The sequence below is a fragment of the Labrus mixtus genome, chromosome 17 (assembly GCF_963584025.1).
Source record: "Labrus mixtus chromosome 17, fLabMix1.1, whole genome shotgun sequence".
NCBI lineage: Eukaryota > Metazoa > Chordata > Actinopteri > Labriformes > Labridae > Labrus > Labrus mixtus.
The window spans coordinates 25,150,492-25,177,222 of NC_083628.1; the positions used below are offsets into that span (position 1 = coordinate 25,150,492).

At 37.3% G+C, this 26,731-nt stretch overlaps 3 protein-coding genes across 4 annotated transcripts in view; 1 reads left to right on the forward strand and 2 right to left on the reverse strand.

The window, feature by feature from the left end:
* Positions 1-9,067, reverse strand: part of musk (muscle, skeletal, receptor tyrosine kinase) — a 30,498-nt gene extending 21,431 nt beyond the window's left edge. Inside the window, exons 1-6 of the mRNA XM_061062207.1 lie at positions 8,792-9,067; positions 1,833-1,959; positions 1,100-1,251; positions 852-979; positions 447-588; positions 163-287 (exon numbers count right to left, since the gene is read on the reverse strand). Of these exons, the coding sequence (XP_060918190.1) occupies positions 163-287; positions 447-588; positions 852-979; positions 1,100-1,251; positions 1,833-1,959; positions 8,792-8,873 (756 nt within the window). The 5' untranslated portion in view covers positions 8,874-9,067. The remainder of the gene's footprint in view (positions 1-162; positions 288-446; positions 589-851; positions 980-1,099; positions 1,252-1,832; positions 1,960-8,791) is intronic.
* The window catches only part of si:busm1-57f23.1 (uncharacterized protein LOC368621 homolog), a 270,341-nt gene that overhangs the window by 234,660 nt on the left and 8,950 nt on the right, over positions 1-26,731 (reverse strand). The window lies entirely within an intron of this gene.
* Positions 12,801-25,887, forward strand: rassf6 (Ras association domain family member 6). Of its 2 annotated transcripts, none has more exons than XM_061062201.1 (11): positions 12,801-12,935; positions 18,522-18,598; positions 18,732-18,810; positions 19,041-19,201; positions 21,275-21,369; positions 21,455-21,654; positions 21,744-21,845; positions 23,421-23,472; positions 23,563-23,681; positions 25,079-25,176; positions 25,619-25,887. In XM_061062201.1, the coding sequence occupies exons 2-11, from the start codon at positions 18,540-18,542 to the stop codon at positions 25,692-25,694; spliced, it is 1,041 nt and encodes a 346-aa protein (XP_060918184.1). In that variant the 5' UTR covers positions 12,801-12,935; positions 18,522-18,539; the 3' UTR covers positions 25,695-25,887. The 2 variants fall into 2 exon arrangements, with proteins under 2 accessions (XP_060918184.1, XP_060918185.1); XM_061062202.1 differs by lacking the exon at positions 12,801-12,935 and adding an exon at positions 18,081-18,225.

Sequence of the window (26,731 nt, forward strand, 5' to 3'; positions counted from 1 at the left end):
CAGTGGAGGACTTTAATGTTGCTTTTTTTTGCCTTTTAGACGCTTATTGACCCTGATTGGGAGTTCTGTCTAGTGACACAATCAATTTGAGGAAAAACATCTGCAACAGAAAACTGCCATTTAGAATCCCATAATAGCTAGACAGTGAACCTGAACACTCACAGTATTCCCATTTTCCAGCCAGGTGATGGTGGGGATTGGATTTCCTGTGGCATTACACTCAAGGGAAATCTGGCTGCCATATGCAACCCTCTTCTCCTTTGGAACACGCAGGATTCGTGCTGGGGCTGAGCATAAAACACAACATATAGAAACTCAGTAAAGACACTAAATTCCCATATCTGAATGGGAATCAAACAATTGTATCCTGCAGTATTGAATTGCAGCTTTCAAAGAAACACATTTTACATGCTAAGCCAAAAGTGAAACCACATTTACATACATACCCTGTACCTCTATGGTCACAGGCTTTGAAAAGGCCAAACCGAAGCTATTCCTGGCCACACAGCGATACTGCCCAGCATCCTCCTTCTGTATGTTATGGATCTTCAGTGCACCATAGTCAAGAATGGTAACACGGTCACTAATCTGGGAAAGAAAAGACACTTTGTTTTCAGTTTTCTTTTTACTTTGTTTCTTGACGTCTTTACATATATGTAAAGCCAAACCAGAAAATATGTATTAGTGTAAAGACTGGATACCTTTGCACCATGGTCAGATTCAGATTCTAATGCTTTGCTATTCTTAAAGCTATGCAGTGACAATCTTACTTAAGCCAAAGCTCTTATATGTCTTCTGTAGCCTGAAAAGTTCAAACAACTTCCTGTGTTCAAAGACAGAAAAGGGCATACCTTGATAAGTTCATCATCTTTGAGCCAGGTCACATCAGGTTTGGGGTTACCAAGGGTGACACAGGGCAACACTGCTTTGGAGTCTACCAGAAGGGTTACATTGGTAGGATGGCGTTTAATCTGTGGCTCTGAAGGAGAGAAAAGACAATATGGCCTTCTCTATGAGTGCTGCTGTTAAAGTGTTGTTCTAAGTAATGCATTTGTTACTCAGTAAGTTTGCACAGATTCTAACCCCAAGACAAACATACTCATCTTCAGCTGCAGCGCTCCACAGCTCTTGGCTGGTTCTCCAATGCCATTACTGGCGATGCAACAGTATTCTCCGTTGTCTAACTCTCTAACACGAGGGATGATTAGCATCTGTCCCTGTTCTCTGGTAGTGTAACGGGGGTCGTAGTACCTGGCAGACAAAAATGAGGGGCAGAGAAGTCTTATTATAAGCCTGAAGAACCAGAGGTATTTTTCAATCATTTACTTTGAAATTAACATGAGATATAACAACTGTAGAGTTCTACTCTCCTATAAATCTCCCCTTGAATCTGTTTCTCTTGTTTGCTTGGTTTAGTCAATAAATATAACTTGTATTTTTTAAATTGTCTTTAAAGCTAGCAGTTTTATGGAAGAATAAAACAAGAATCCGGTTCCACTGTCCTTGTGATCCTACATTTTAAGCTAACAGCAAGTATTAAATCTCCTATGCAGCTCACAGCTACTGCAACCAACTTTTAGTCATATAACCACTAACATAATCTATCTGTTGTCAGTTATTCAACAGTTTTTTACACATCATATGCTTAGCAGTTAACACTGAATGTTTTCTTAGCTGGTAGCCTTGATCCCCATGACGGCCATGGGACTAAGAAACTACCTGTTCATCGAGAGGAAAAGAAGTGGAGCAAAGCATTTTGGGGGGATGATTGGAAATGTTGTGCCTAAAAGGATGGTTGGGTCAGTGGTTGAATGCTTTGAGTGTAAACTTACATTATCTGGTGGTTATTTTTTGTCCAAGTGATTTCAGCAGGAGGACGGGACTCCACCTCACAGATGAAGGTGGCATTGTGATCCAGAAGAACATCCACTGTCTCTAACAGGGTGATGATCCGAGGTGCTGTGTGTTAATCAAAGAATGAATGAATATTGTTTAAAACACAAGAGCCTTCATTAAGTTGTCCTATGGCTGAATATTCATAGTGGAATTTCAGATTTTCTGTAGACATGGGGTGCCGGTTTAACTCAGTGTGTGAAGCAGGCTATAGTATTTAATGTATCAGCCACAGGCTCAACTCCTTCTTAAAAAAATTACTGAATGAATGAACCAGGATTTAAATGCAATGTGTAAGACACATTTTTGTGTGATAGGTGAAAGGGTTTGAAATTGTGCTTGTTTCCATCACAGTCCTGCTCTCGGAAGTGCAAACAGCTGAATCTCTTCAGTGAAATTATTTATCATTCTTGGCATTCCTAAGATTCCCGATTTAGACTGAATCATCTGTTTTAGTCACTCAGAGTCCTGCTATAGCTGCTGATGAATAGAGCCACATCAGAGGTTTTAAAGTTTGTTACGACTTTGACATGAGTAGATAAAGGTGTAACCCTGAGAGAAAGAAGGAGAAGAAAATGATCTGAAGCATTTGATAATGAATGAGATAGGTATAAAGAGATCAAGAAGAAACATATTACAGGGAAAAGAGAGGTCAGAAAGGAATATAATACATCGGTGAACTCTGAAGTTTTACTGTTTGACATACTTTTTTTATTGAAGCAGATGTTGAAGCAACAATATTTGAATTTAAGGCTCAAAGACAGGTTCCATCCTTTGTGCAAACATTGCTCTGATCCTATTTCAACAGATGGTCTCCGTTAAAATGAAAGTGGGTAAATAACTAGTTCTGTGTACATAGAGTATAGAAGTAATACGAACCATCTGACCTATATCTTGTGATATAAACCAAAATAAGCCAATGTAAAGGTGTGATCAATATCTATTCTAAATATACCATCCACTTCAGTCGTGAAAAAGATGTACAAAAAAGGAGTAGAGGGATTATTTTTAGACAGAAGACAAACGTAGAGGGTAGCAACTCAGTGAAAAAAAGCCTTTTTTATACTCTGGGTAGTATATCAAGGGAAGGAAAACGTTTAAATCAAAGACATGTTGTCAGGGAATGCGAACAGAATAAACCAGGGGTGAGGCAGCAACTGTTTTTATGTGGAACCAGATCACAGACATCAGCTTTACTTTCAACTTTCTTTGAACTAAGGGGGAGGAAGAGGCAAAATAAAAAACAGGGGGGTGAAGAAAGGGAAAGAACAGAGCTGGTGCAAAAGAATGGAGAAGAATGTGAATGTCTCTTGTGAAAGAAGATTTCACAATAACATATCTGTGCAAACCATCTAACATCTCCACCTCCAAACCCTTGGTGCTCCTGCTGTTTGGCTTATGATGGGGCGATGGAAAGACTGCTCCTGTAAATTAAGCTGAAAGCCTGAAATGAGGTTAATCCTTGGTTTGAAACAAATTTAGCCAAGGTTAAAGCAAGGTGAAATATCTATCTAGTGTTCTTTATTTAGACATTTCATGCATGCAGTCCAAAATGTTATTTCTAGCCATGTTGGCACTGTGGCTTAATGGTTGACAACATTGGTTCAACACGTTATTTAAATTCTTCTAGATCTCAAATGGCTGAAATTAAGTTCTGTACAAACATGGTAGGCACTTTTACATCACATGTCATGCCTACCCATTCACTCCCATTCATACACTGATGGCAGAGGCTGCTATAGTGACCATCAGAAGTATTCATACACATTCATTCTCTGTCCATGAAGCAGTGGGAGCAATTTGGGGTTCAAAGTCTTGCCCAAGGACACATTGGACTGTCCTGCAGGAGCAGGGAATCGAACCCTCAACTTTCCGATTGAGAGACGACTGACTCTGATCCACAACCACCCCAAGTCAGTTATCCCCTAATTGTTAAGCCACCAGTAAGTGGACAGTTTTAGCAGTTTTAGATCTATGGTCCTAAGACAATTCATTATAACAAGGAACTTTTTTTATGTGCCTCTCCATAACAATAATTAATTTGGGGATCTTTTGATGCTTCATCTGGTGGGCTCATCAGGTAAGAACACAATCATTTGCTTTAGCCAAATGCAGTAAGGATGCTATCAAATTCATCTGCAATTTCTTCAGTAATTTTAATACAATTAGCATGCCAACATGCTAAACTGTACGGCACAAACATTATATCTGGTTATTACAAGCATGTCAGCGATGGCATTTTGAGCATTAGATATTTGCTCAAAGCCACCCGTGCATGAGACTAATATAGATGCTTACCTAGATATTGACTCTTAGGTGTGTCATTAAACATTGTTTGCGCAGAACACTTCAATATCTACATAGAAAATATTACTTCATTTCTTGATAATGAATGGAACACATTTCTCTATTGTTGTTACCATAATGGCTGACAGATAGTGTTAACTTAAAGTTAATAAATCTTTTGAAAATCAAATTCACTTTGAAAGGGGTTTCTGCAGAATATGTTTTTCACTTTGCTGTAGTTAATATTATTCCTGTCAAAACAGAAGTTTAGGCTCATTTCAAATCAAATTGAACTCTTCTGGGACAACACAAGCCTCACTAGATTTGTCCTTGTGAAAGATTCTTGTTATGAAATTCTGTTTGGAAAGCAGAGGCAACATAGTGTTGTTAAGGTCTGTCAGGAGGGGAAGGTCAAACATGTCTGGTATCTACTGTGTGTATTACAACATTTTAACCAAATCACTCATGTTGCCACATGCTTTCATATGTTTACTTACACTGTGTCCACTCCACAACATAAAAAAATGATGGTGTGCAGACTGCAGGATGCAGATGTCATCTGCAGTTTTGCTGCACTTGTCAATCAAGAAACATGTCCTTGTGCATGCACATACACTTCAACAAGATCTTTTATGCATTTAAAATCTTCCTGCCTTCATACTGCTTATGTCTCTATTTATTTCTTACTTTTATATGTCTCTCCCATTATAGTGGCCTTCATTAGAGCCTGTAACTGTTTACATCCTGGTTCTTTTGGTGGCTGATTTGATTTGTAGTGTGTCCTCTAGGTTTTTTCCATTCTTTAAAGTTAAATTGTTAACAGCACACTCTGTCTCTATCATGCAGACCAGATACAAGTTGTTGTTGTTTTTCTTTTTGTTTTTTTGTTTTTTACTTGATGGATCCATTCTGGTCAAGGAACCAGAACAAACACAAAATAGTTTTGTTCTATGGTATCAGATGTCCATATGGGAACCATCTATTAGTTCAAACAAGCAACACTAAAAGTCAAGTTATTCTCCTTTTAGATGCATATAAATGACCCATTCTACTCAAGACAATCTTAAAGCTTTGTTAAGCATTAACATGGGGAATAATGAAAAACATAATTAAAATACAGAGAAGACTGACTCTACATGGTTAAATAATAACAATAAAGTATATCAAAGTAGTAGTAATTTAGTTGGTTTATGCTCTCTCTGATCAGTTAATTCAATTCAGTTTACTCATTTGTTCACTAAATCAAACCTAAAAAATAACAAGAAAAGCAAGGATAATCAATACTCTAGTATCATCCAACCCACTGATCCAAGCCTTAGATAACCCTAAAAATGTCATCTTTAATGCTTTTTTTCTTTTTTACACCACATTCAAATCCATTTTTGCAAGACACAGATGAACAGCTTTGTAAAACTTTGCTTCATCAAGTCATTTTTTTAACTCAGCATTCAAGCCAAGCTTGGCTCATGTTTGGATGACTCATTTAATGAAGGTAATATATTTACTTAGGTTTAGGAGGAGGACCACTCCTTAACCCAACCTTCAATCACCTGACAGGCCTACATACAGTATACCGAGCCATCCATCTCCACCCTGTTTGTCTCGATTATTTGACCCACCCTTCCTCCCCTTTCTCTCATCCATTCGCCCTCCTTCCTCATCCCTTCATCGTGTTTGTCTAAACAGTCTGGGCCGTGATCAGCTCAGGCAGAATTACGCTTGAGACGGTACCCCCATCCTGAGTCTCTCCCCTGCAGTCAGGGGACCAGCCTGACCAGCCAACTGACAACATCCTCTTCCATCACAATCATCACCTTAACCTACATTCATCTGTCTCATCATTCATTTGATCTATCATTAAATATCTAAAAAGCATATTGTTGTGGTGTGGTCCTTGCTAGTGAAATTCTAGTTAGTTCCTTAACCAAGTAACTTCTGGCATATAGTGTTTAAGAAATCATTCAACTTGAAAGAAATTCACTTCCATAAAGTGTGTTGAAAGATACATACAGTTTCAGAGACATGTTCATGTGTGAAGCTATGTGTGTAAGCCCTAGTGGGGCAGGGCGCATGCCGTCTGACGGAGAGAGACTGTGGCACTGAAGGAACACAGCACACACTGACTGTGTGGAAATGAGCAGTTAGCCTGGACCTGCTTAGCCTAGCCTACCTATTGTATCTGCACTAGAAGGCTAACTTTGGACTCCGATTGATGATGGTAATATGGCGGCTATGCTTAGCAGTAAGTCAGGCATCTCTAAACCGGAAGGTCAGGGGTTCTCCAGCTCCTGTAGCCACATGTCCTTAGGCAAGTCATTGAACCCCAGATTGATCCCACTGCTGCGTCAGCAGGTGTGAATGTCAGTTTAGTTGTGTTTGAATATTAGTTAATACTGATGGACACTTTACATAGCAGCCTCTGCCATCATGTGAATGTGGTATTAATGGGTAGGTGTGCCCTGTGGTGTAAAAGTGCTTGTAGTAGTCAGATAACTAGAAAAGCACAATACAAGCTCAAGTCCATTTACTATTTACACATAACCTCCCATAACCACCCATCAGCCGCCTATTTACGAAGAAGTAATCCTTCTCTTCCAATATCTGCATGACATAACTTTCAGAATCCGTGTGACTATGTGAAACAACAATAATCTTCGGTCGCAAAGTACATGCTGGCAATGTTCAGTTTTGAAGAATATGTGGATTTGCAATGATGCCGGTCTTGTGTTTTCTTTCATTATATGATATGGTTGTTTTTTTTTCAAAGAAGTATGTTGTGTTGTTTTATAAACATATATTAAAGTATTATAAGACCAGGAATGGCGTCTCATGTGCAGTTGCAAAGTCATGTGTAACTTATTTTAAGGGCAAAACTGTAGCATTCTGAGCTACGCACCTGCAGAAGATCTTATTTGTTAAAAGACATTTAAAACACACACAGCTTTTTCTGCCTTATTGTACTAATTACATCAGGCTCAGCCAATGTTTTTTAAAAGCTTGTACAGCACAGTGGGAATAAGGAGCGCAGGAAATAAAGTAAGGATTCTTCTGTCCAAAGTTAAAAAGTCCTGCTGACCTGTTGACTATTTGTATAAAGTTATATTTACAGAAACACAAAACCTGAACATTGAGACAGCTGGGGCTTCTGTGCGTGTTATAGTAATTTCTAACTAAGCCTATAAGGACTCACCATCTTTTTTTAAACAACACAGTCTTGTTCCAACAGAAGCTGAGGATCATGTGGATGAAGAACTTGGGTTTTTTATTTAACGAAGGATTTCAGCTTGTTTGATTAAAAAAGTGGTAGTCCCAGACAGTATTAAAACGGCACAGACCAAGTCTATAAACTTCCTATAGCAATGTTTTATTTATTTAAGCAACATATTATGTTGCTACTTTTCAAACAGTGTGGAATTCCTTGAGTAGAATTCCATTCACATGATTGACAGGTTAATCATATTTATCTACTCGTATATTCAGGTTATTGTTGACAGAAGCCCACAGTGATTTAGAGCAACAAGAAGAATCCATCAACACTATTTCAGCCTTCCAATCGCAGACATACAACCTATGGCACAGGTCATCTGCCAAGACCCGCCCTTCACCGACCCCACCTAGTTCACCGGCTATGATATCTAACCTGGTAGAATGTGCCAGCATCTACACCAGCTGTCTCTCTGTTCCAATCTGTGGACAGCGTTCACTGTTCATCTGGACTTATAAAACATGAAGCTACTCTGCAGGCCTGTGCATGTGACTCTGTGACAGCTTTTGGTACCCTACTCATATGTCAGGAAATTCTGAAGTCAAGGCCGAACTTTGTGCAGCCTTCAAAAGCCTAAAATATTTATATTTGTCATTATTTCTAGGGCTTTTTTCATTACATGACCAATACTTTCAAATGGAAAGAACAGAATGAAAATGAGTTTCTTACAGCTACTTAAATGATGTCTAATCAGTCCATTTGATGCAGGATTTATTATCATATTGGGACATGCACAGAACAGGTTCTGATCTGGTGTTGCATCAAGATGTTGCCTCATTAGAAGAAGAAACAGCAGAGGGAGCAGTGGGTTGCTAAACACCTTTACAACACTCTGCAGAGAGGATATGCCAAAGTGTAGGAAGGATATAGATTTAGTCACATTTACACTATGTAGGCCTATAAACACCTTCTCCATTTTCCTTGTAAGATGTGTTGGAAAACAGATTATCTCTGCGATATGTATTTGGGGAAACTCAACCTTCATCCTCTTTAACTAAACGTAAAGTACAGACGCAAGACGAAGATATAGTGAATATATACTATATATATATATACTCTTTTTAAATGTGTTGTTCTGAGCCCTGAGTGTTGTTCACACACATATACTGTATACATTCATGGAGGGAAGATCAGCTAACAGCTTTTTAATGGAATGTAGACATTGGTCTTTTCAGCTTTTCCTTTTTTGTTTTTTTCTGTGCATTTTATTAAATTAATAACAAAAGTCAACTTCCTCAAAAAACAATCTTTTAAAAATCCAACGTGGTTGATACAATACTTTTACCCTTTTGAGCTAATGCTAAAAATACTTTTAAAGCTCACAAATACACACATATTTTAACCTACCTCTTTGTGTCCCGTAACTTGAGGTGACCAGAACCAGCAGAGAGAGGATTTTGACGACTGAAATAGTTTCCGCAATCTTCATTCTGGCTCTCTTAAGGAACTGTCTTTACAAAGCGTATTAACCAGTATAGTCTTAACTGGTGGTTAAATTCCCATGACAGATAAGAAGAAGGTGCTGGTAGTTCACTTGGTTTGTTTTTACACTATGAGTCTGCGTGCGTCTTAGCCAGGGACAGCCATGAGCTCTGTACTCAAGAGGGACCAGCTCTGTCACTGTGTGTGTGTGTGTGTGTGTGTGTGTGTGTGTGTGTGTGTGTGTGTGTGTGTGTGTGTGTGTGTTAGAGAGAGAGAGAGAGAGGGAGAGAGTGAGAGTGAGATGGACAGTGACAGCTGCTAGCTGTCCTCATGTACAGTCACTCAGGTTTTGGAGCTGGGCTCTGAGCTCCAAAGGCTCCATTGCCGGAGAGTTCTAGTAATCAACAACAGCGTAAGTTCACAGTTTTAACCATCATAGAACAGGTGTCATTCAAACTCCATACATTTTCTTCCGCTTATTCGAGGTCAGGACCTATAGTGGCAACAGGCGAGGCAGGTCTGACTGACCCAATTTAAACTCCAACAAGGCTTTAATAAAAAACAGTAAAACATCAACTTTTCATTTAAAGAATCAATCAATCAATCTTTATTTGTATGGCACCAATTAATAACACATGTTATCTCAAAGATACTTCACAAAAGAGCAGGTAAAGACCTTACTCGTTCTTATTTTATCTACAGCCCTTCCCAGGTAAAGCTACTGATTACACACTAAGGTGCATCTGGCTTCAATGCTTTAAAGCCCAGTGCTGCGTTTAGGAGAAGAGAAGCTTTTGGAGTGGGGACTGCTGCGTGTTGTCTCTCAGTTAGGGATTGTGTTTAGTGTAATTCGTTTTTGAGTTGATCTTTGTTGAATGATGAACTTGTTTGTCTATTAATAATAAATCCATTGGATCTAAATTTGTTAAGGAATTCTATATCACTTCAATGGGTCAGTTTGTAGTTTGTTGTTAGCCCCATAGGGTCGCCTTATGGTGAGCCGTAACAGTAAGAAAGAGATAAGAGAACTTTTTGTTTGTTTAGGAAGTATCAGGAGAGATTACAGGGGAAATACACTGAGCAACAATAAAAGGTTTGTGCATCTGCATTCTCTCTCTCTCTCTCTCACACACACACACACACACACACACACACACACACACACACACACACACACACACACACACACACAGTCCAGGATGTAGCCGTTGTGTTGTCCACCTGTTGCCTGCCAGCCTGTATGTCCTGTTTTATTTTAGGAAAGGAATGGCATTCACTTCATTTGCTGCTTATCCATTCTGCTTTGAGTGGCGTCAACTATTGTACTCTGTTTAGCAGGCGTAGTAAAGCATACATACATTGTTGTTAAATGCTTCATCATATAAAAAAAACTGCTGCTATAACAACATGTCATGGATCTTTGTTTGACTTTATGTGTGTATTTACAACAGCATAAATTCAAATTCTATATGATGGAATATAAAATGTCTTTAAAGATTAAACAAGTGTTGTGATGTTGTTTTGTCCTGTCTTGTGAAAAATGCAAAACAAGATTTGGTTTCTTGCCCAAGTTTTTTATTTTAATGTCCATTCCTCTTTTTTTGTCTTCATCATCCTCACAACTAAAAAAAAGAACACGCAAACAGTTGTACATTACAGAAAGCAATCCTGTAACATAGGACATACTGTATGCTGATGACATTTCACACCACAAGATGGTGCTGTTGTACAGAGCAATTTAACTTCTATGGTAACTAAGAGTATGCTGTTTTTTATCAAAAATAACAAGAACAACACTCCCCTGCAAATTCAAGGAATCAGTGCCAAGTGAGAAGGAAAAAGGAACAACATTACAATATAAAGGTACTTGAAGTGACCACTGACTCAGCACTATATATTTGGATATATTTTGTACTGATACTCTTCCTCCCTCTGCTGACACAGAGAAGAACTGCTCTGCACATGTTTTATAATATTCAACCCCGAGGAGAAATTCAGGTTTAACCTCTCAAATAACAATGCCAATTACTATTCTTAGTCTGTTACGTGGGCTTGAACCAGCAACCCTCCAGTTCCAAAACACAAGTTCCTACAGACTGAGCTACTGCTGTCCCTTAAATATCATCCATTTACTCCCGTGTATAACAAGTTTTGCAAACATAATGTATGATTATAAATATTTGACAGCTTATTGGATGACGTTGTAGTGCTTTATATTCATTGACCACACTGTTGGTATGGAGATGATTGCTAAATAGCTCCACCAGGCTGCTGCTTGAATTATTTTCTTTGCATGTGCGCAGTTAATCTTTTTATTCTTTAATTTAGGGAAATTCCAAACACTGTTCGTATCCAGACAGTTAATGTTTTTTAACATTAACCCTTGATTTCAAGGGAGAATAAACACATGGTTACCCCAAAAGGTTCCACGATATGAACCCAGAAACACACAGGAAAAAAAAAATGTTCATGGAAACATTTTTGTTTCTTAAAATGATCTTAAGCAAGAATTGTGCAGACACTAAATGTACCTGATCGTTTGGAACATTGGAATTTTTATAACAACAATTACAGAAAAAAATTAATTTAAAGCAAAAAGAAAAGATACTAATTAGAAATGATTGTGTGTACATTTAGTTTTTAGAGATTATCTCTAAGTGTGTCCAAACCTCAGTCTTGTTTTCAATCGGGCATCTGTGTCAGATTCAATCAAAATTAGCCATGTTACACCAACATTTATGTTATGCCTACCTATGAATCCTTTTTTAAATTGCAAACCTGATGAAGGCATTAATGTTGTTAGTCTTAATATGAAGCCTTCATTAATAAAATAAGTAAATCAACTCTCTTGTGTGCAAAGAATCTACTTATTTTCTAAGCTGATGTTTCCTGCCATCACCTGAACCAAGGTGTGAGGACTGACAGTGCTGTAAGTATGCAGTGGTGCTTGATTTGTAACATAGCCCCTGGTTGTAGAATAATTTGACCTGTAGAAATAACTACTGATTCATTTAATTTAATCTGAAAAAGTTTCTGACATAACCATTTTGTAAATAAAAACTGAATTGATGCTTTTACTGTGTTTGAAATTAAGGTAACAGTACAAAGCAGTAGAGGACTAATGATTGATCCCTGAGGTACTCCATGACTTAAATGTTTCTGTCTAAGACTTACATTACAGTAACACAAAGTTAACCACCTTTTACAATAACCTGTAATAAGACAATCAACACAGCATTGTGTGTGAACAGTATTATATACTGCTATTATTTCATAATGGAGTCTGGGACCTCTTTATACACAACCATTTGCCTAACCATATCTTTAAGATTGTCTGAAACACTGGCACTGGTTAGAGATGATTAAATGATTACTTTTTCACATGATAATCAGCATCATGCCTAAAATAACTGTAGGTTACGCTGCCAATTACCATGTAACTTGATGTCTGTCTTTAGGAAGCTGACCTGAAATATAGTTCCCCATATCAACTGGCAGCTGTCATCGCATAGAACCAGTTGAATCAGTGCTGTTCTTGGATACCTCTCAGTTTCAGAAAGCCATTGTTACTAAGGAAAGATTTAATATTTTGTTGCCAAAAGTAAAACAAAGGTTGGTTGAAATCAGAATTTCACCAGGACCTGCTAGACACACACACACATTTCAATAGATGTATTGTTCTAACATTTAATCAGCTTAGGAACTTTAATTTAGAACAAAACTAGGACGTTGACTGAAAATGAACCTCTCTCTCTCTCTCTCTCTCTCTCTCTCTCTCTCTCTCTCTCTCTCTCTCTCTCTCTCTCTCTCTCTCTCGTCATACACACATATACACACATGAAGCAGCCGAGTCATATCAGGTGTCAGTCAGCCCCTCCTTCTTGCACTGTCTCAACATGTCCTACAATAATTAACCAGCTGCTGCAGTGTGCTTCACAAGCTCACCTCCTTCCTCATGCACTGTACTCTGGACCTATGAACACACACTCATACACACTCATACATGGTATTAAACCACAAACATGGAGTGAACCTGCTTCATTCATCTGGATCTTGATAGACTGGCCAGGTAGGAGATAATGAATACTATGTTTTTATCATCATTACATATGCTTCATTTTGTTACAGTGTGATTAACCGTAGATGTAGAATAACTAAACAAACCTACTCCTTAATACAAATATTCATTGATTCAGATTTAATGTTTGCATGTTCTGATTGTTAATAATAAACCTGGAGATGTTAGTTGAGTATTTTAAAAAGTAGTTTTGAACCGCTTATTCAAGGGTGTCGTTATATTTTTAAATGACACAACAGATGAGTTTTCTAATAGACAAGTAAAACCAAACTGTGTCTGGTCAATCAGTGCAACACAGTGAATGGTATTTCTTCTAATTAAACAGCACCACTTTGAACAGTTTAGGCACTGCACTAGCATTAAGCATCCAGGTCAAATCTGTGCATCAAGGTGAGAAGGAGCATCACATACTATAATAGAGTACAAAGGGAGAAAGGTGAGGAGTAAAGGATATAGAGAAGCAAAGGGAGGGGGAGTGACATACAGGAAGGCTATAAAAGGCAGACACTGGGTGTGCCATGGTGTACTTTGCCTTTTTTCCTGCTGGCTACATTTTTTTTTTTCAGCTCAGCTCACAAAGTCTTTACTGCAATCCATCTGTTTTTAACCTTTCAGTATAACATAAAAATCAATTTCACAGGATTACAATTTTTTTCATCAAAATGAATAAATCAGATTATTGTATTATCAATAGTTTCATAGTATCTTGCATAAAATTTGTTGCCAGTGGAGTTAAAAATAAATAACCCTAACCCTATACAAGGAAAGGCTCTCCACTTTAGTCTGTCAAAATAGCTGTTTTTGTTTTCTTAAGAAGCAACTGGAACTGGCACTAATCGACTGAATAGTTCACCGAAAAGTGGAACACATGGATACTCTAACAGGGGGAAGTGCCACTCATACATGATTGTAAAAAATCTGTGTAAATCTGCAAAAAGTGTTTGCATTTTGGACTTAAAACCTATGTTTTCTTCTTTTTTAACAACATATCAGGGATAGTTTTGTGATATTTTGTTTTTTGCTTTCTTTGAGCTTTAAACTTCTGCTTCTCATAGAACAGTCCCGTTTGGGGCTCATGATCTCGAGCATGTTATTGACTTTGCAGTGTGGACCTTTGAACAAGTGTTGCTCCTTTATTTGTGACTTTTAAAAAGCATGTGATCCTCAAATCAAACAAACAGGTACACACATGTAGTAGGACACACAGACAGGATTTATTTGCTCCAGGGGACCTTTAAACCTGCATGTTGGAGCTTGAAAGGCACACAGTTAAGTCCTCATATTAGTTCAAACGAGACAAAAAGAGACGGGGAAATAAACCTTCCCACTGACATCCACATGTTCCTGTCTGTATTGATTCTCTCTGTAAACTTGAATGCAGATGTTTAACTTTTATGCTAGTACATGCTATGCTAGCCTATTTTTAAACAAAGGAACATGTGAAACCAAGGTCACTGTATAGAACAGGAGTTGACAAATGAGTGAGCAGCTAGAAAAAGGCCAGTTGAGTCCAGTGGTCTAGAATCCTGCATCTGGCAAATTGACAATGGATTCTCATTAAGATCAGATAAAGAAAGGTAGATGAAAGTTTTTCTACAAACAACATTGACATGTTATTTCAGAATTTTATAACAACCCCTTGTATTAAATAAAGAATACGAGTTTCCTATCAGAACGTATGCTTTCTCAGGGCGCTGGTGGTTCAGTGGTTAGTGCGTGCGCCCCACGTACGGAGGCTGTAGTCCTCCAAGCGGGCAGCCCGGGTTCAAATCCGACCTGTGGATCCTTTTCCCGTATGTCGTTCCCCACTCTGGCTCCCTGATTTCTGACTCTATCCTCTGTCCTATCTCTACAATAAATCTTAAAAAGAATTTATGCTTTCTCATCACTTACAGATTGAGTATGTGGGTGTAGTATTTGTTCCGCTCTTCCTCTCTCTCTCTCTCTCTCTTGCTCTCTCTGGGTAATATAATCCTAATCAACAATGATGCTGTTGCATAACAATTGCTTTTGGCCAACATTTCGTTATACTTTTACTTCTTTCTACTTTAACTGGTGTTGCAAAAGAATCGTTTTATAATGCTTCATTTTGGCCACAACAACTTGTTCACAGACGGATCCCATTAGCAGTGTTGGGAGGGTTACTTTTAAAATGTATTCCCCTACAGATTACTGATTACATGTCCTAAAATGTAATCTGTAATGTATTCCCTTGGATTACTCAAGTAAAGTAATGTATTCTAAATACTTTTGGATTACTTTTAGCTTACTTCAAAATCGTCTAGCTGAGCGTGTTTATCTGGAACAGTGAATTTAGTTAACACATGCTTTGGAGAACAATCTAATTACTGTCTTCAGAGAAAAAGTTATGCAAGTACACAAAACACAAATGTGGTCAATTTTGTCCTGCAACCTAGTGGTGCCAATACATTTATGGACTAAATGGTAGGCTGCTGGCATGAACAACAGAAGAGTTCCACCACTAGTGGACTGTTTTTAATTCTGCCAAATGTGCTTTCCTTCATCATTCATTTTGCCACTTGTTATACTCTAAGGGCCTGATTTACTAAGCTCCCATTTAAAGAGTACTAAACTGTGTGTTCACTCCAAAAGTTTGCACGTTTGGTTGGTGGGCGTTTTGCGGGTGATCTACTAAGAAAATTTGCGCGAATGACAACAGGTGCAAACCTTGTGGAGGCGGTAGTATTTAAGTCAGGCTTTTGCGTGTTCTACTGGTTTACATCATGGAGAGTTTGGACAGAAAGCAGGATGACTGCAAGCGCAAAATAGGTATTAGTGGGAGAGGCAAATAAACGCACAATACTTTCTAGTTATAGGAGATAAATCTGAATATTACAAAGAACATTTTGGTTATAAGAAAACATCGGCATTAAACAGGGCCTCTCTTTTCTTCCCTTAATCTTAAGAATGAAGTGTCATACATTGAGCAGGATGTGCACACTGTGTCCTCTGTGGCTCGGGCGCTCTACACTCGGGCCGTTGTTGTGCTCCAGACAGCTGGTCAGCGCTGTGTCTGATCGGACATAAATGCCCTGGAGAGAGGTATCGAAGACGGGGGTACAAACAGTGGTGAGGTCCCCCAATCCAAGCGTCCTACAGAGTAGCAGCAGCGGGCTTTAGAGGGAGGTGACGTGCGCATTATGGAGAGGAGCGCACCAGAGGGGGCGAGCTGGGGGAGAGACGAGCGACCAGAGAAAAAGGAAATCCCCAGTTTAAAATATAATGTTGGTAAAAAGAGGGAAATAGGACGACATAAATATCAATGTTGAAATTCTATAGAATGCAGAGGCTGTGAATGTTTTGTTTGGATATATGGCAACAATAGCCTGTAGTTTAATCATGGTGTTTCTCTTCCTTAACGATTAGAATATTGAATCAAATTAAAAAATAAAGGCATGCCATTTATTTTTCTGTCATTTGAAACATGTAAACACTGTGATGTTGCGGCCTTCTTGACCAGGTTTGTAGGTAAAATGTTCTCTGAATTTCCATGCAAAATGCATTTTTGTCCTCCTCCTGGTCGTGTTTCTCATCCTCTGCCATTGTCATTCGGTTGTGTGGAAAGTGCTCTCGCCATTGACTTGCAGCGTACCTGTGCACATAATGCCACCTGCTTCTGCATCCGCACAGTGCAACCTGCGTGTAGTGCCGTAAAGTAATCCCTACAAGTAATCCTTTTTTTGAGAAAGTAACTGTATTCAGAATACACCAATTTAAACTGTAACTATAACGGAATACAGTTACTCTTATTTTGTATTTTAAATACGTAACGCCGTTACATGCAATCCGTTACTTCCCAACCCTGCCCATTAGTAACCAAAGATGTTTGACCTGGTAACATACATTTCTTTAAATACAAGCAATCATTCTGCCTCTTTTTTTTATACACCTTAGGTTTTTTTGTAAAATTGATATTTTCTAATACTCATTTAACAATGATCTGTAATCCTGCTTATTCTTTTATTTCACCTTTATTTAACCAGGAAAACTGGTCGTTTCTTAGTGTATCCTGGCAAAGACAGGCAGCAGCACAATTAACAATTATAGTTTCTGACAAACAACGAGCAGTCTTACATACATATATAATAAAGGAACATATTAATTGAACATTCAAAGACACAAAATACCAAATTTACACAGCACATGTTTGTCAAGATCGCCCACAACCACAAAGAAGGTGAGGTGATCTTATTTTAGAGCACTTTCAGTTTAGAGATCAAAACACAAAATGTGATGTATTATTTCTACATTCTCTGTACTTTGACAGACTATTATGACTATTATGTATATACCAGAGTTTGTATTTCTCTTGGCTACTACTTGTTTATCTTATTTTAGATTTGTTGTTTTTTTCTTAACCTTTATTATACACTTTGTATTTTTCGGTATTTTAAATGTATTTCATTACATAATAAGTCTTTACTGGACAGGTACCAAAAATCTTTCACTACACATTGTATTACATATAACTGTGTATGTGACTGAAACATGTGAAACATGTTTAATTAAATTGACATGCTTTTTTTGTGTTTTGTTGTTGTTTTGTTTTGGAGTACAAATGCAAAATGAAAGCAACTCGTATTTGTGTTGCACTGAAAATGAGGGATTTCTTACAATTAGTGTACCGACTTCACACTTTATTGTGTACTGCACCTTTAAATGTCCTTCTTACTGGTATAGAGTGGTTCATCCCCTTCTTGAAGAGTGAACTGTCAGTCAGAACATGTTGTGGTGGGGCAGATGACAACTGCTGAATACCAGAGATACTTCCTGCAAGCAGACAGGCTGAAACAGAGAGACATGGAAAGTGTTTAAGAAAGGCACAAAAAACAGATTGCTGTTTTATACAGAGTAATTCAGAAGAAAAGGAAGAAAGGAAGAAAAGAGCGATTCATTTTTTTTTTTTTAAAAGAGCTGCCACATGAATATTTCAACAATCTGTTCACAGGCTTACAGGCTTCAGTGTCTCTAACCAAAGAATAAACAAACGGCTCGGCCTACACTGTCATCACTGGTTACTGGGTGGAGTACTGTTATTAAATCTCTTAGAGACAAGCACAAAAAAAGAAAGTAAAAGAGTGAAGGCACAGCTAGAGAGAGAGAGAGAGAGAGGGATAAATATAACACAAAAACTTCAAAGTGAGGGAGAGAGAGAGAGAGAGAGAGAGGAAAGCGATATTTAAAGCACAGAAAGAAGAAAGCAAGACGGAGACAAAGCAACAGAATCAAGACGGGAGCTCTGATTTTCCATTTAGAGAAGGTAAGACTGTAATTATCGTGTTTATTTTTAGAGGGTCTGTTGGTTGTGAAAGTGCAGAGTATAGTTCATTTGTTTTTGTGCAATCCCTCACTCCATGTTGACATAAAGCTGCTCAGGTTTCTTTAATTGGGGAACATTTACAAATGTAACAAGAATGCTGAGGTAGCATTCAACAAGTCTGCAGCTTTGAGGGTTTGCCCTGCTTTAAGCTCAGGGGTTTAGCCCTTAAAGTGCTGTGTGATTACTCGAGCTGCTGCCATGAAAGAGCATTTTGTTCATTTGTTTTCTCTCTGCAGTAACTCATCATACCGGAGATGAATGAAGCAGCTCTTCTCTCAGAGATCCAGGCAGGAGACGGGAGGACACTTTCCAAGTGAGTCACTTCATATTCACATTTAAACATGTTACATAGAAACTATCACATTTGTTCCATGAAATAAAACAATAACACTTGGGATAACTTGTGTAGTATTTTGACTTTTTCATTGCTGTTGTGTTCATTTCAGAGCAGAGTTTCTCTCGTTACTGAAAACCTACAACTGCTTCCTGAAGGACCAGGCTCAGCTGCACCTCAGTTACTCTCAGGTGTGAACAAGATATTTAAAGATCTTCTAGCTTGTTTTGTATCAGTTTTCTCCAAGCTAGCTTCATCTGCCTTAAGATGCTTTTCAGAAGTGTTCCACGAGTCACAGCTAGTTAAAACAGCAGATTTGATATTTTCTCTGTAAGCTTCAGAAAGAAAGAACAGGTAAAAAGTTACAACAGGAGGTCATTAAGAGCATGTTAATTAGACTAATGGTCTGTTTCTGTAACAGGATGATGATGGAGAGGTGGTGGTGGAAGGCTACCTGAATATCTCCTGGGGAGTACGGAGGCTCATCAGGCTCAAAATACAAGATGATAAACAGATGCTTCCCTTTGCTCCCCTGATCTCCCCTGACCCCGTCAGTCCCGTCAGCCCGCTTGGAAACAAGAGGTTATTTGTTCGTTTATGTATTTCTTTGACAATCACAAGCTTAAACATGGTGTTCACTGGCATAGTGAGACAAAATGTTTTTCCTTTTCCTCCTTTTTACCTAACAACTGACACATCTTAAAATGATACACATTTTGTATGGTTTATTAATAAAAACTGAACAAACCTAATATGTGGCTAAACATTGCTCAATTATATAGATTCAAATGAACATTTCACATTGAGAGTTCACTCAAATAATGAAACATTATAAACATTATATACACTTTTTCAAGATAATCATATCAGGTTAGTTTTTCATATATATTTTAGAACCAGCATGTCATGGTTATTTACTCTTTTCATGAGTCTTTTTTTTAACAACTTTTTCTTGAGTTGGCAGCATGTAAACATACACATATACATTCTCAAAATAGTTTAACAGAAAGTTCATTAAATAGAGTGTTGAACATAATCATAGTGTCAACGCTCAATCATTAAAATAAATACACAACTTAACTTGTAAATGTGGAAGTAGTTTGCAGATATATATCTTCATCTGCCTAAATAGACAATTTAAATACATCAATTATGTCCTGTGTGTGTATCCACAAGTACATAATGCATAAACAAACCTACAGTACAATATAACACAACCAAATGCCCACCCCTTTTTTCTTTGGTGAATTGGATTGTGGACAGTAGGTCGGGGAAAAAACGTAGGTTGCATCATTGTGGTTTTTAAAATGTTAAAAATGTGTCAGACTCTGAGAACCCAAGTGAATAATCAATGACTAGAAAAAAAGATCAGATAAATTATATTGAAATCAATTGTTAGTTGCAGCTCTAAATATATCAAACTAAACATTAAGTTTGTCATGTTATGTTGCAGCATAGCCAGAAACTAAAAGATGTAAATTGCTTTAATGAGAAATAAAAATCTATGTAATGGTTGAACCCTCTAACAAAACAGTGCTGATGCCAAAAGATTTGAAGGAAAACTTTGGGCGAGTGGCATTGTGTCTAGCCTTGTAGTCTCCTTTTTAATTAAACCGACATAAATTGTTATGGATGCAGTAGAGGAATCAGCTTGATATTTAAACAACCTTTTATCCAGATAGTACAGCTCTATACAAATTTTTATATATTCTTTTTGATGCATTTTTTTTATTTAAGAAAAAAGAGAAAGAAAAGAAAATACAAAAAAAAAAAAAAAAAATTAGACAACAAACATTTCCTTTTCTTTTCTCTTTTCTCTTTTCTTATTTTTTCCCCACCTCCTACCCCCCACCCTCATGCTGCCAATACAAAGTCTATAGGCTATGTAAGGTATAGTAACTGTACAGGGACTGATAATACTATTTAATACATAATACATACAAAACAAAGCAACAAATAATGATAATAATAATAAGGAGAAAAAAGAAAGAAAGAAAAATCTATTTAAATAAATAAATAAAATAAACACAAATGAACCTTTCATGACGAAAAAGAAGAAAAATATATAGAAAAGGAGATTTAAATATGTAACTGTTGTGGTTATACTGTCATATTATTCATATTGTTTATATATTACTATATTCTAGGATGTTAAGTGCTCGATGAGTGGTCCCTGGGGAGGGCCACTCATGAAGGACAAGATGCTATTTCTTGCTTATTTTAATGTTGGGGAAGGGTCTTAAGCCTTTCAAAATAAAGAGCAAAATAAAGACCCTCTAATAGAAAACTTGATCTTTTCCAATTTAAGGAAAAGCATCAGGTCACTCATCCAAGCTGAAGCTTTGGGGGGATGTTTCGATTTCCAGTCCAATAAGATCCTTCTCCGAGCAAACAAGGTTGCAAAGGCAAAAAGATCTTTTATCTTGTTTGTCATCAATATGTCCTCCCCAGGGACTCCAAAAATTACATTTTTTATATATTTTAAAAATAGTTTCAAACATCATAACATGCGATACGTTTGTCCTTAATGTAATTACCATAACATGAGATAGATCATATAGACCAGTTGTATTGATTTGTTAAATTAAAATGTATGATCATATCCACATTGAAGTAATGAGGATGTGTCTGACATTATTTCCTCTCACTCTGCAGGGGGATGACACGATGGGGTGAATATGTTGACCTTCACCAGATAGATGAAATGTCCGAGACGCCACAGGACACAGTCATCAACAATCCTCTACCAGGTTGTTTGTACTTCCACATCTCTATCATGATTTAAAAAGTCCATGTTGTAACTTCGTATTTATTCCTATATGTGTTTCTCCAAAGGTCCCCCTGTGTATGAGACCAGCACCCTGCGACCTGTGAGGAAGAAGAGCTGCGAGCTGGAGGCCGAGTCCAACCTGTTTCGATGTATGAGTGATGCCTCATTGGTCAAGAGGAGGAGGGGGAGGGGAAAGTCAGCAGCACAGAGAGAGAAAGAAAGACAACATCGCTTCTCTATCAATGGACACTTCTACAACTATAAGGTAAATTTCCCCTTAACCCTCTCCTGGGGTTACCATGTGAGGTATAAGTGTTTATTTCTCCCACTCCCGTCTCTCCCTGTCCTCTACAGACCTCTGTCTTTACTCCATCCTTCGGTACTCCAACTAAAGTTCGAATCTCCAGCAGGATGACCACAGACCAGGTCATTGTTCAGCTACTGAACAAGTTCAAGGTGAGATTCAGTCAACAGTCTCTAACTGCAGTAGAACACATGTGGAGGTTTGAAAAGGTCCAAATATTAATCAGAGTAAAGTATACCTTTGAAACTCAGAATCAATCAAATGAAAGCACTGTGTGAGGCACTTTATAGGTCGAGTGTAAACTCACTCAAATGGACTCTCTTCTAAGTCATCATTTACCTAAAAAGGAAAAAAGTCTGTTGGGGATAATTAGTGCAACCTAATTTTAGGTAAACGTAGCCTACTTGAGTATTTTCGTTTTAAATCTTCTTTGTATTTTTTTTTTAAACACAACCATTCTTTCCCCCTCACGTCCAGTGTATCGAATAATTATAATGAGTTTTTAATAAAATTCTTCCTCTTTGGATTGGCTGGGAAATGCAAAAAGCTAAAAAAAAATCTAATAAATGGATGTGTTTTTGGCTCATGAAATATTGTTTTTTTAAATAATAAAAAAAATACACCAGACACATTAAAGAAATTAATTTATAACATTTTGAGATTAAAGTCATACATTTAAAAATCGTAAAAATACAGGATCAAAGTAAAAAAAAAAATTACAATATTAAATTAATAAATCGATTTAATTATTATTCTCAAAGGTTGTAACAGAAGAGCAGCCTACATGAAACTGATGAACAAAGGCATTTCCTCTACTACAGAAGGGACAATTTCCTCCAAGTCAGTGTTGTTCATGTGATGCTGATCTACCAAAATATTGGTTTATGGTAAATGGATTTGAGCTTGTATATTTCTTTTCTAGTCTTCATCTCAAAGCACTTTTACACTGCAGGTCACACCTACACATTCACACACTGATGGTAGAAGCTGCTATGTAGTGAGACCATCAGAAGTAACTAATCCCATTCATATGCATTTTTACGCCACCGATAAAGCAGAAGGAGCAATTTGGGGTCAAGTGTCTTGCCTGTGGATACATCGGATATGTTGCTGCAGGAGCTGGGGATCGAACCCTCGACTTTTCGGTTGAGAGACAATGACTCTCTAAAATGAGCCACAGCCGCCATGTGTAGTCTCATATCTGCACAACTTAAGCCCCAACACAACTAATGGGATCTTTTAAGACCTAAAAGCAGCTCATACCACACAGAGTCAATCTGTGTTACAGACAAGGAAGTTTCCTTATTTGTGAAACCTTTACTAAAGTATAACTTCACAAGACTCTAAAATTAACGACTTTCATCTTGTACATTTATGACTTTCTTCTCTTACTACTTTATTCTCATACATTTCGGAGTTTATTCACTCAAATGTATGACTTTGATCTCGAAATCTCAGATTATTTTTCCTCTTAATGTGGCCCTAATACTCCTTCTTGAAAAGTGATACTTTGCTGTAGCTGTAAATAAATGCAGCAGTTTGCTTAATGAATATAATTTTGTTTAAACAGCTTTATACAAGATTATTTGAGAAAAATTTAATTGTCTTTGTCTCTGACCTTGACAATGTCGAGAAAAAGTTCACTAGTTATCTCATAAATTTCTTTAAAATATCATGTGAAGCCATGAAATATTTCAAATTGATGTCTGAGCTTGTTTCTCCAACAGATCGAGAACGACCCTCAGGAGTTTGCTCTGTACTGTGTTCACCAGAGTGGAGGTTTGTCTGTTACACACCAGCTTTACACGCAGTCTTTAAATCATTTGAATATGGCAACATGTTTCCTAATGTTGTGTGTTTGTTGTCCAGAAAAAAGGAAGCTCAGTAACAAGGACCAGCCCCTGTGGGAGCGCATACTACAGGGGCCGTCTGATGACATCATGAGGATCTTTTTGATGGACATGGATGAGGAGGAAGTCAGCGACGATGTGAGTGTTCTCCTCATTTGTAGTATAAAACCAAACACAAAAAACAGTTATAAAACAAAACATATTAAAAGCCACTGATGGACATGCCACATGATGTTGAATTAGTCTATTTTTATTTTTGTGGCACAAAGCATAATCATTTACAATATTTATTTGAATACAACTTGCAAATTCATGTTTTATTATTTACAGGGTATAACAGGCTTTAAGGAAGAATATGTGATTGATCACACTTAGATGTCATAAATCAAGTATCTCCTCTGAAAATAACTCTGTGAGTCATGACTGTCTACAATGGGTGTAACACCCGAGTCCCACTGTCTGTGATGTTTTCAGAGTCCTATCTTCACTTTGTTTACATCGCCCGGACGGCCGGCTGACTCCTCCCCTCGTGTATAAAAGTTGTTTAATTGAGGGACTAGAGAAAAGAAGAATAACATACTGTACTCACTGCTTAACTGTGTTTCTAGATCACGCTCATTTCAGGTAAATTTACATGCAGTGTGAAGATACGAGCATAATAAAGATCGCTAGCATTAGCATGCTAACACAACAATGCAGTTGTTTTGGTTTCATGCTGGTGCTCAAGGGCGACATCTGCTGGATCAAAAAATCACATATAAAGCCTTTAAGATCTTACTTAGAAGGGACTAAAAAATGTTTTTTTTTATATATATATATATTTAAAAAAACTGACTAAATGTTAAATACCTTGTTACCTGGTGACAGTCGGGGAAAACAGTCTAACAGTCTTAATATTGGAAATAATTACATTATTTTTAATGTAGATACCAAAAACCTGTTTTTTTAACTTGTTACTCATTATATTTTTTATTATAAATATAGCTATTTTGTGTAGGCTATTTCTTTACTATTTACTTATTACTTTTTTAAGCTTGGTAACATCTTAAATATTGGTCTTGAGCTTTAGATGAGGGTGTCTTAAAAATCCTTATCTATAAAAAGCTCAATAGGTTAAATTTTTTTTAAAACACTGGGCTTTTAAATAGCGTTCCTAAGCGTATTTTATCTCAGTCTACAGTGAAACAAGTGGGAGTTTCATTGTATCAATTATCTATATAGGCTATATGTAATTTATTTTTTGGATACATAAAGCTTGATTCAGATTCACAGTATGGGTTTTTCATAGGACATATAATGTAGATCTAGCAGTGTTACAGTGATAAAGTTAATCAGAAAAACGTAATATTTAGTACTTAATAAAAATCAATGTTTCTGTTAAAGCGACACAAATTAAGTTTAGGTCAGTATTTTCTTAAACTGGATATCCTCATGACTTGGAATAGTTCTTATAAGTTACAATTCAGTGTCGCTCTAAATTCTCCTCATTTCTCCTCTTTCTTCTCTTCTCCCCCCCCCCTCCCCCCTCCTCTCAGGTAGCCCAGTACCTGAACTTAGAGTTTCCTATCCTGGAGCATGTTCTACTGAAACTCAGAGAGGAGGAGAACAGAGAGATACAAAGGGTCGTCAGCAAGTCAGTATTTTTTCTTAAAAGGACATTCACATGAGCAGAATAATTTGTGAAATGTTAAAATGTGTTACTGGAAATGAAAGGAAGTGAACTAAATTTACCACAAAAAATAAAAAATAAAACCTTTTTCTGTCTCAGACCAGACATTCTTTCCACCGGCTACAACAAATCAATTCATCTTTTAGTTTGAAAGTTCACTGCTCACTTCCTTCTTTTGCATGACTTCATTTTCCCAACACACCTGTCTAACAGATGTGATTTTCATTTGAAAGAATTAAAAAACAAATCCTTGTAGTAACATCTGTATAACAGATGGTGGCGCCAAATCTTTAAATAACCTCTTCTTGTTTTGTTGCTTACCAATGTGTGTGTGTGTGTGTGTGTGTGTGTGTGTGTGTGTGTGTGTGTGTGTGTGTGTGTGTGTGTGTGTGTGTTTGTGTGTCAGGTACCAACACCAACACAGACTGCTTTTACATACGCTGAACTGTAAGACGTCACCTCACATTGAGACCAGCGTCTGATCCTTGAACCACTGACACAGGACCAGTCGTCCATCACAGCACCGCTGGAAGGAGCAAAGATTAGCTGTTGGAACTCTGTGAAAGGACTTTTTAATGAAACTTCTTTAACAGTTTTTTTTAGTTAAATGTGTAAATATTTTGAAATCATACAGAAAAATAAAAGGTACAATATGTGGACACCATTACAGATTAAGACTAAGAGGGGTTCAAATAAATATTGCTTTTTTAAGTCTTACAAGTTGAATCCCTACACATTATTTTTGTTCTCTGGGTTCTTTTTCACTGTAATTCTTAAATTCTGTATAGACATGAGAGATAAATTGTAACAAGTTGTAAATATCTGTGAATTGATTATCTGTTTTCATTCATGAATATAAGTTGTGTGGTCTCCTATATATGTTTTGTTCTATGTTTGTGGAGTGTCTCATTGTTATCTGTTTTCAGTTAACTTATCTAAAACATGAATGTAAGTCATTTTTTAGAATATTAAAAAATAACCACTATAGTCCCTTCTACATATTGGGTATAACATTTATATTCATTTAGCTTGTGTGCTGCATAATTTGATAACGCCTCAGTTATGATTTAACTAAAGACTGGGCCCAAGTGCAACACAACAAACACAGGAGCCGGTTTTAAGGGGGTTTATTGTTTAAAAAAGAAGCAAAATGTCTTTTAATCCTGAAGGAGAGGTTGGTGCAGATAGGCAGGCAAACACTAGGGCAAAAAAAAGTGACAAGTGTTAAACTATAGTAAAAAAAACGTCTTTATCCAAAAGGGCCGACTCTAGCTGTTGGTGAGCAGACAATCTGGTAAAGAGTGGAAGAGAAAGTCCGAGGTTTTTAAACACTGCAGGCTTGATTGTGGATGGGAAACAGGTGTGAAGCAAGGAGGTGTAGAAGCTTGACCAGGTAATGAGGAGGCAGGAGTGAAGAGTGATGAGCCACAAACAGAAAAACACAGACAGACACAAGGGGGATGGGGAAACATAAGAAAACACAGGGAAAGCTGTTATCAGCCTCTGTCTTTCCCACCGT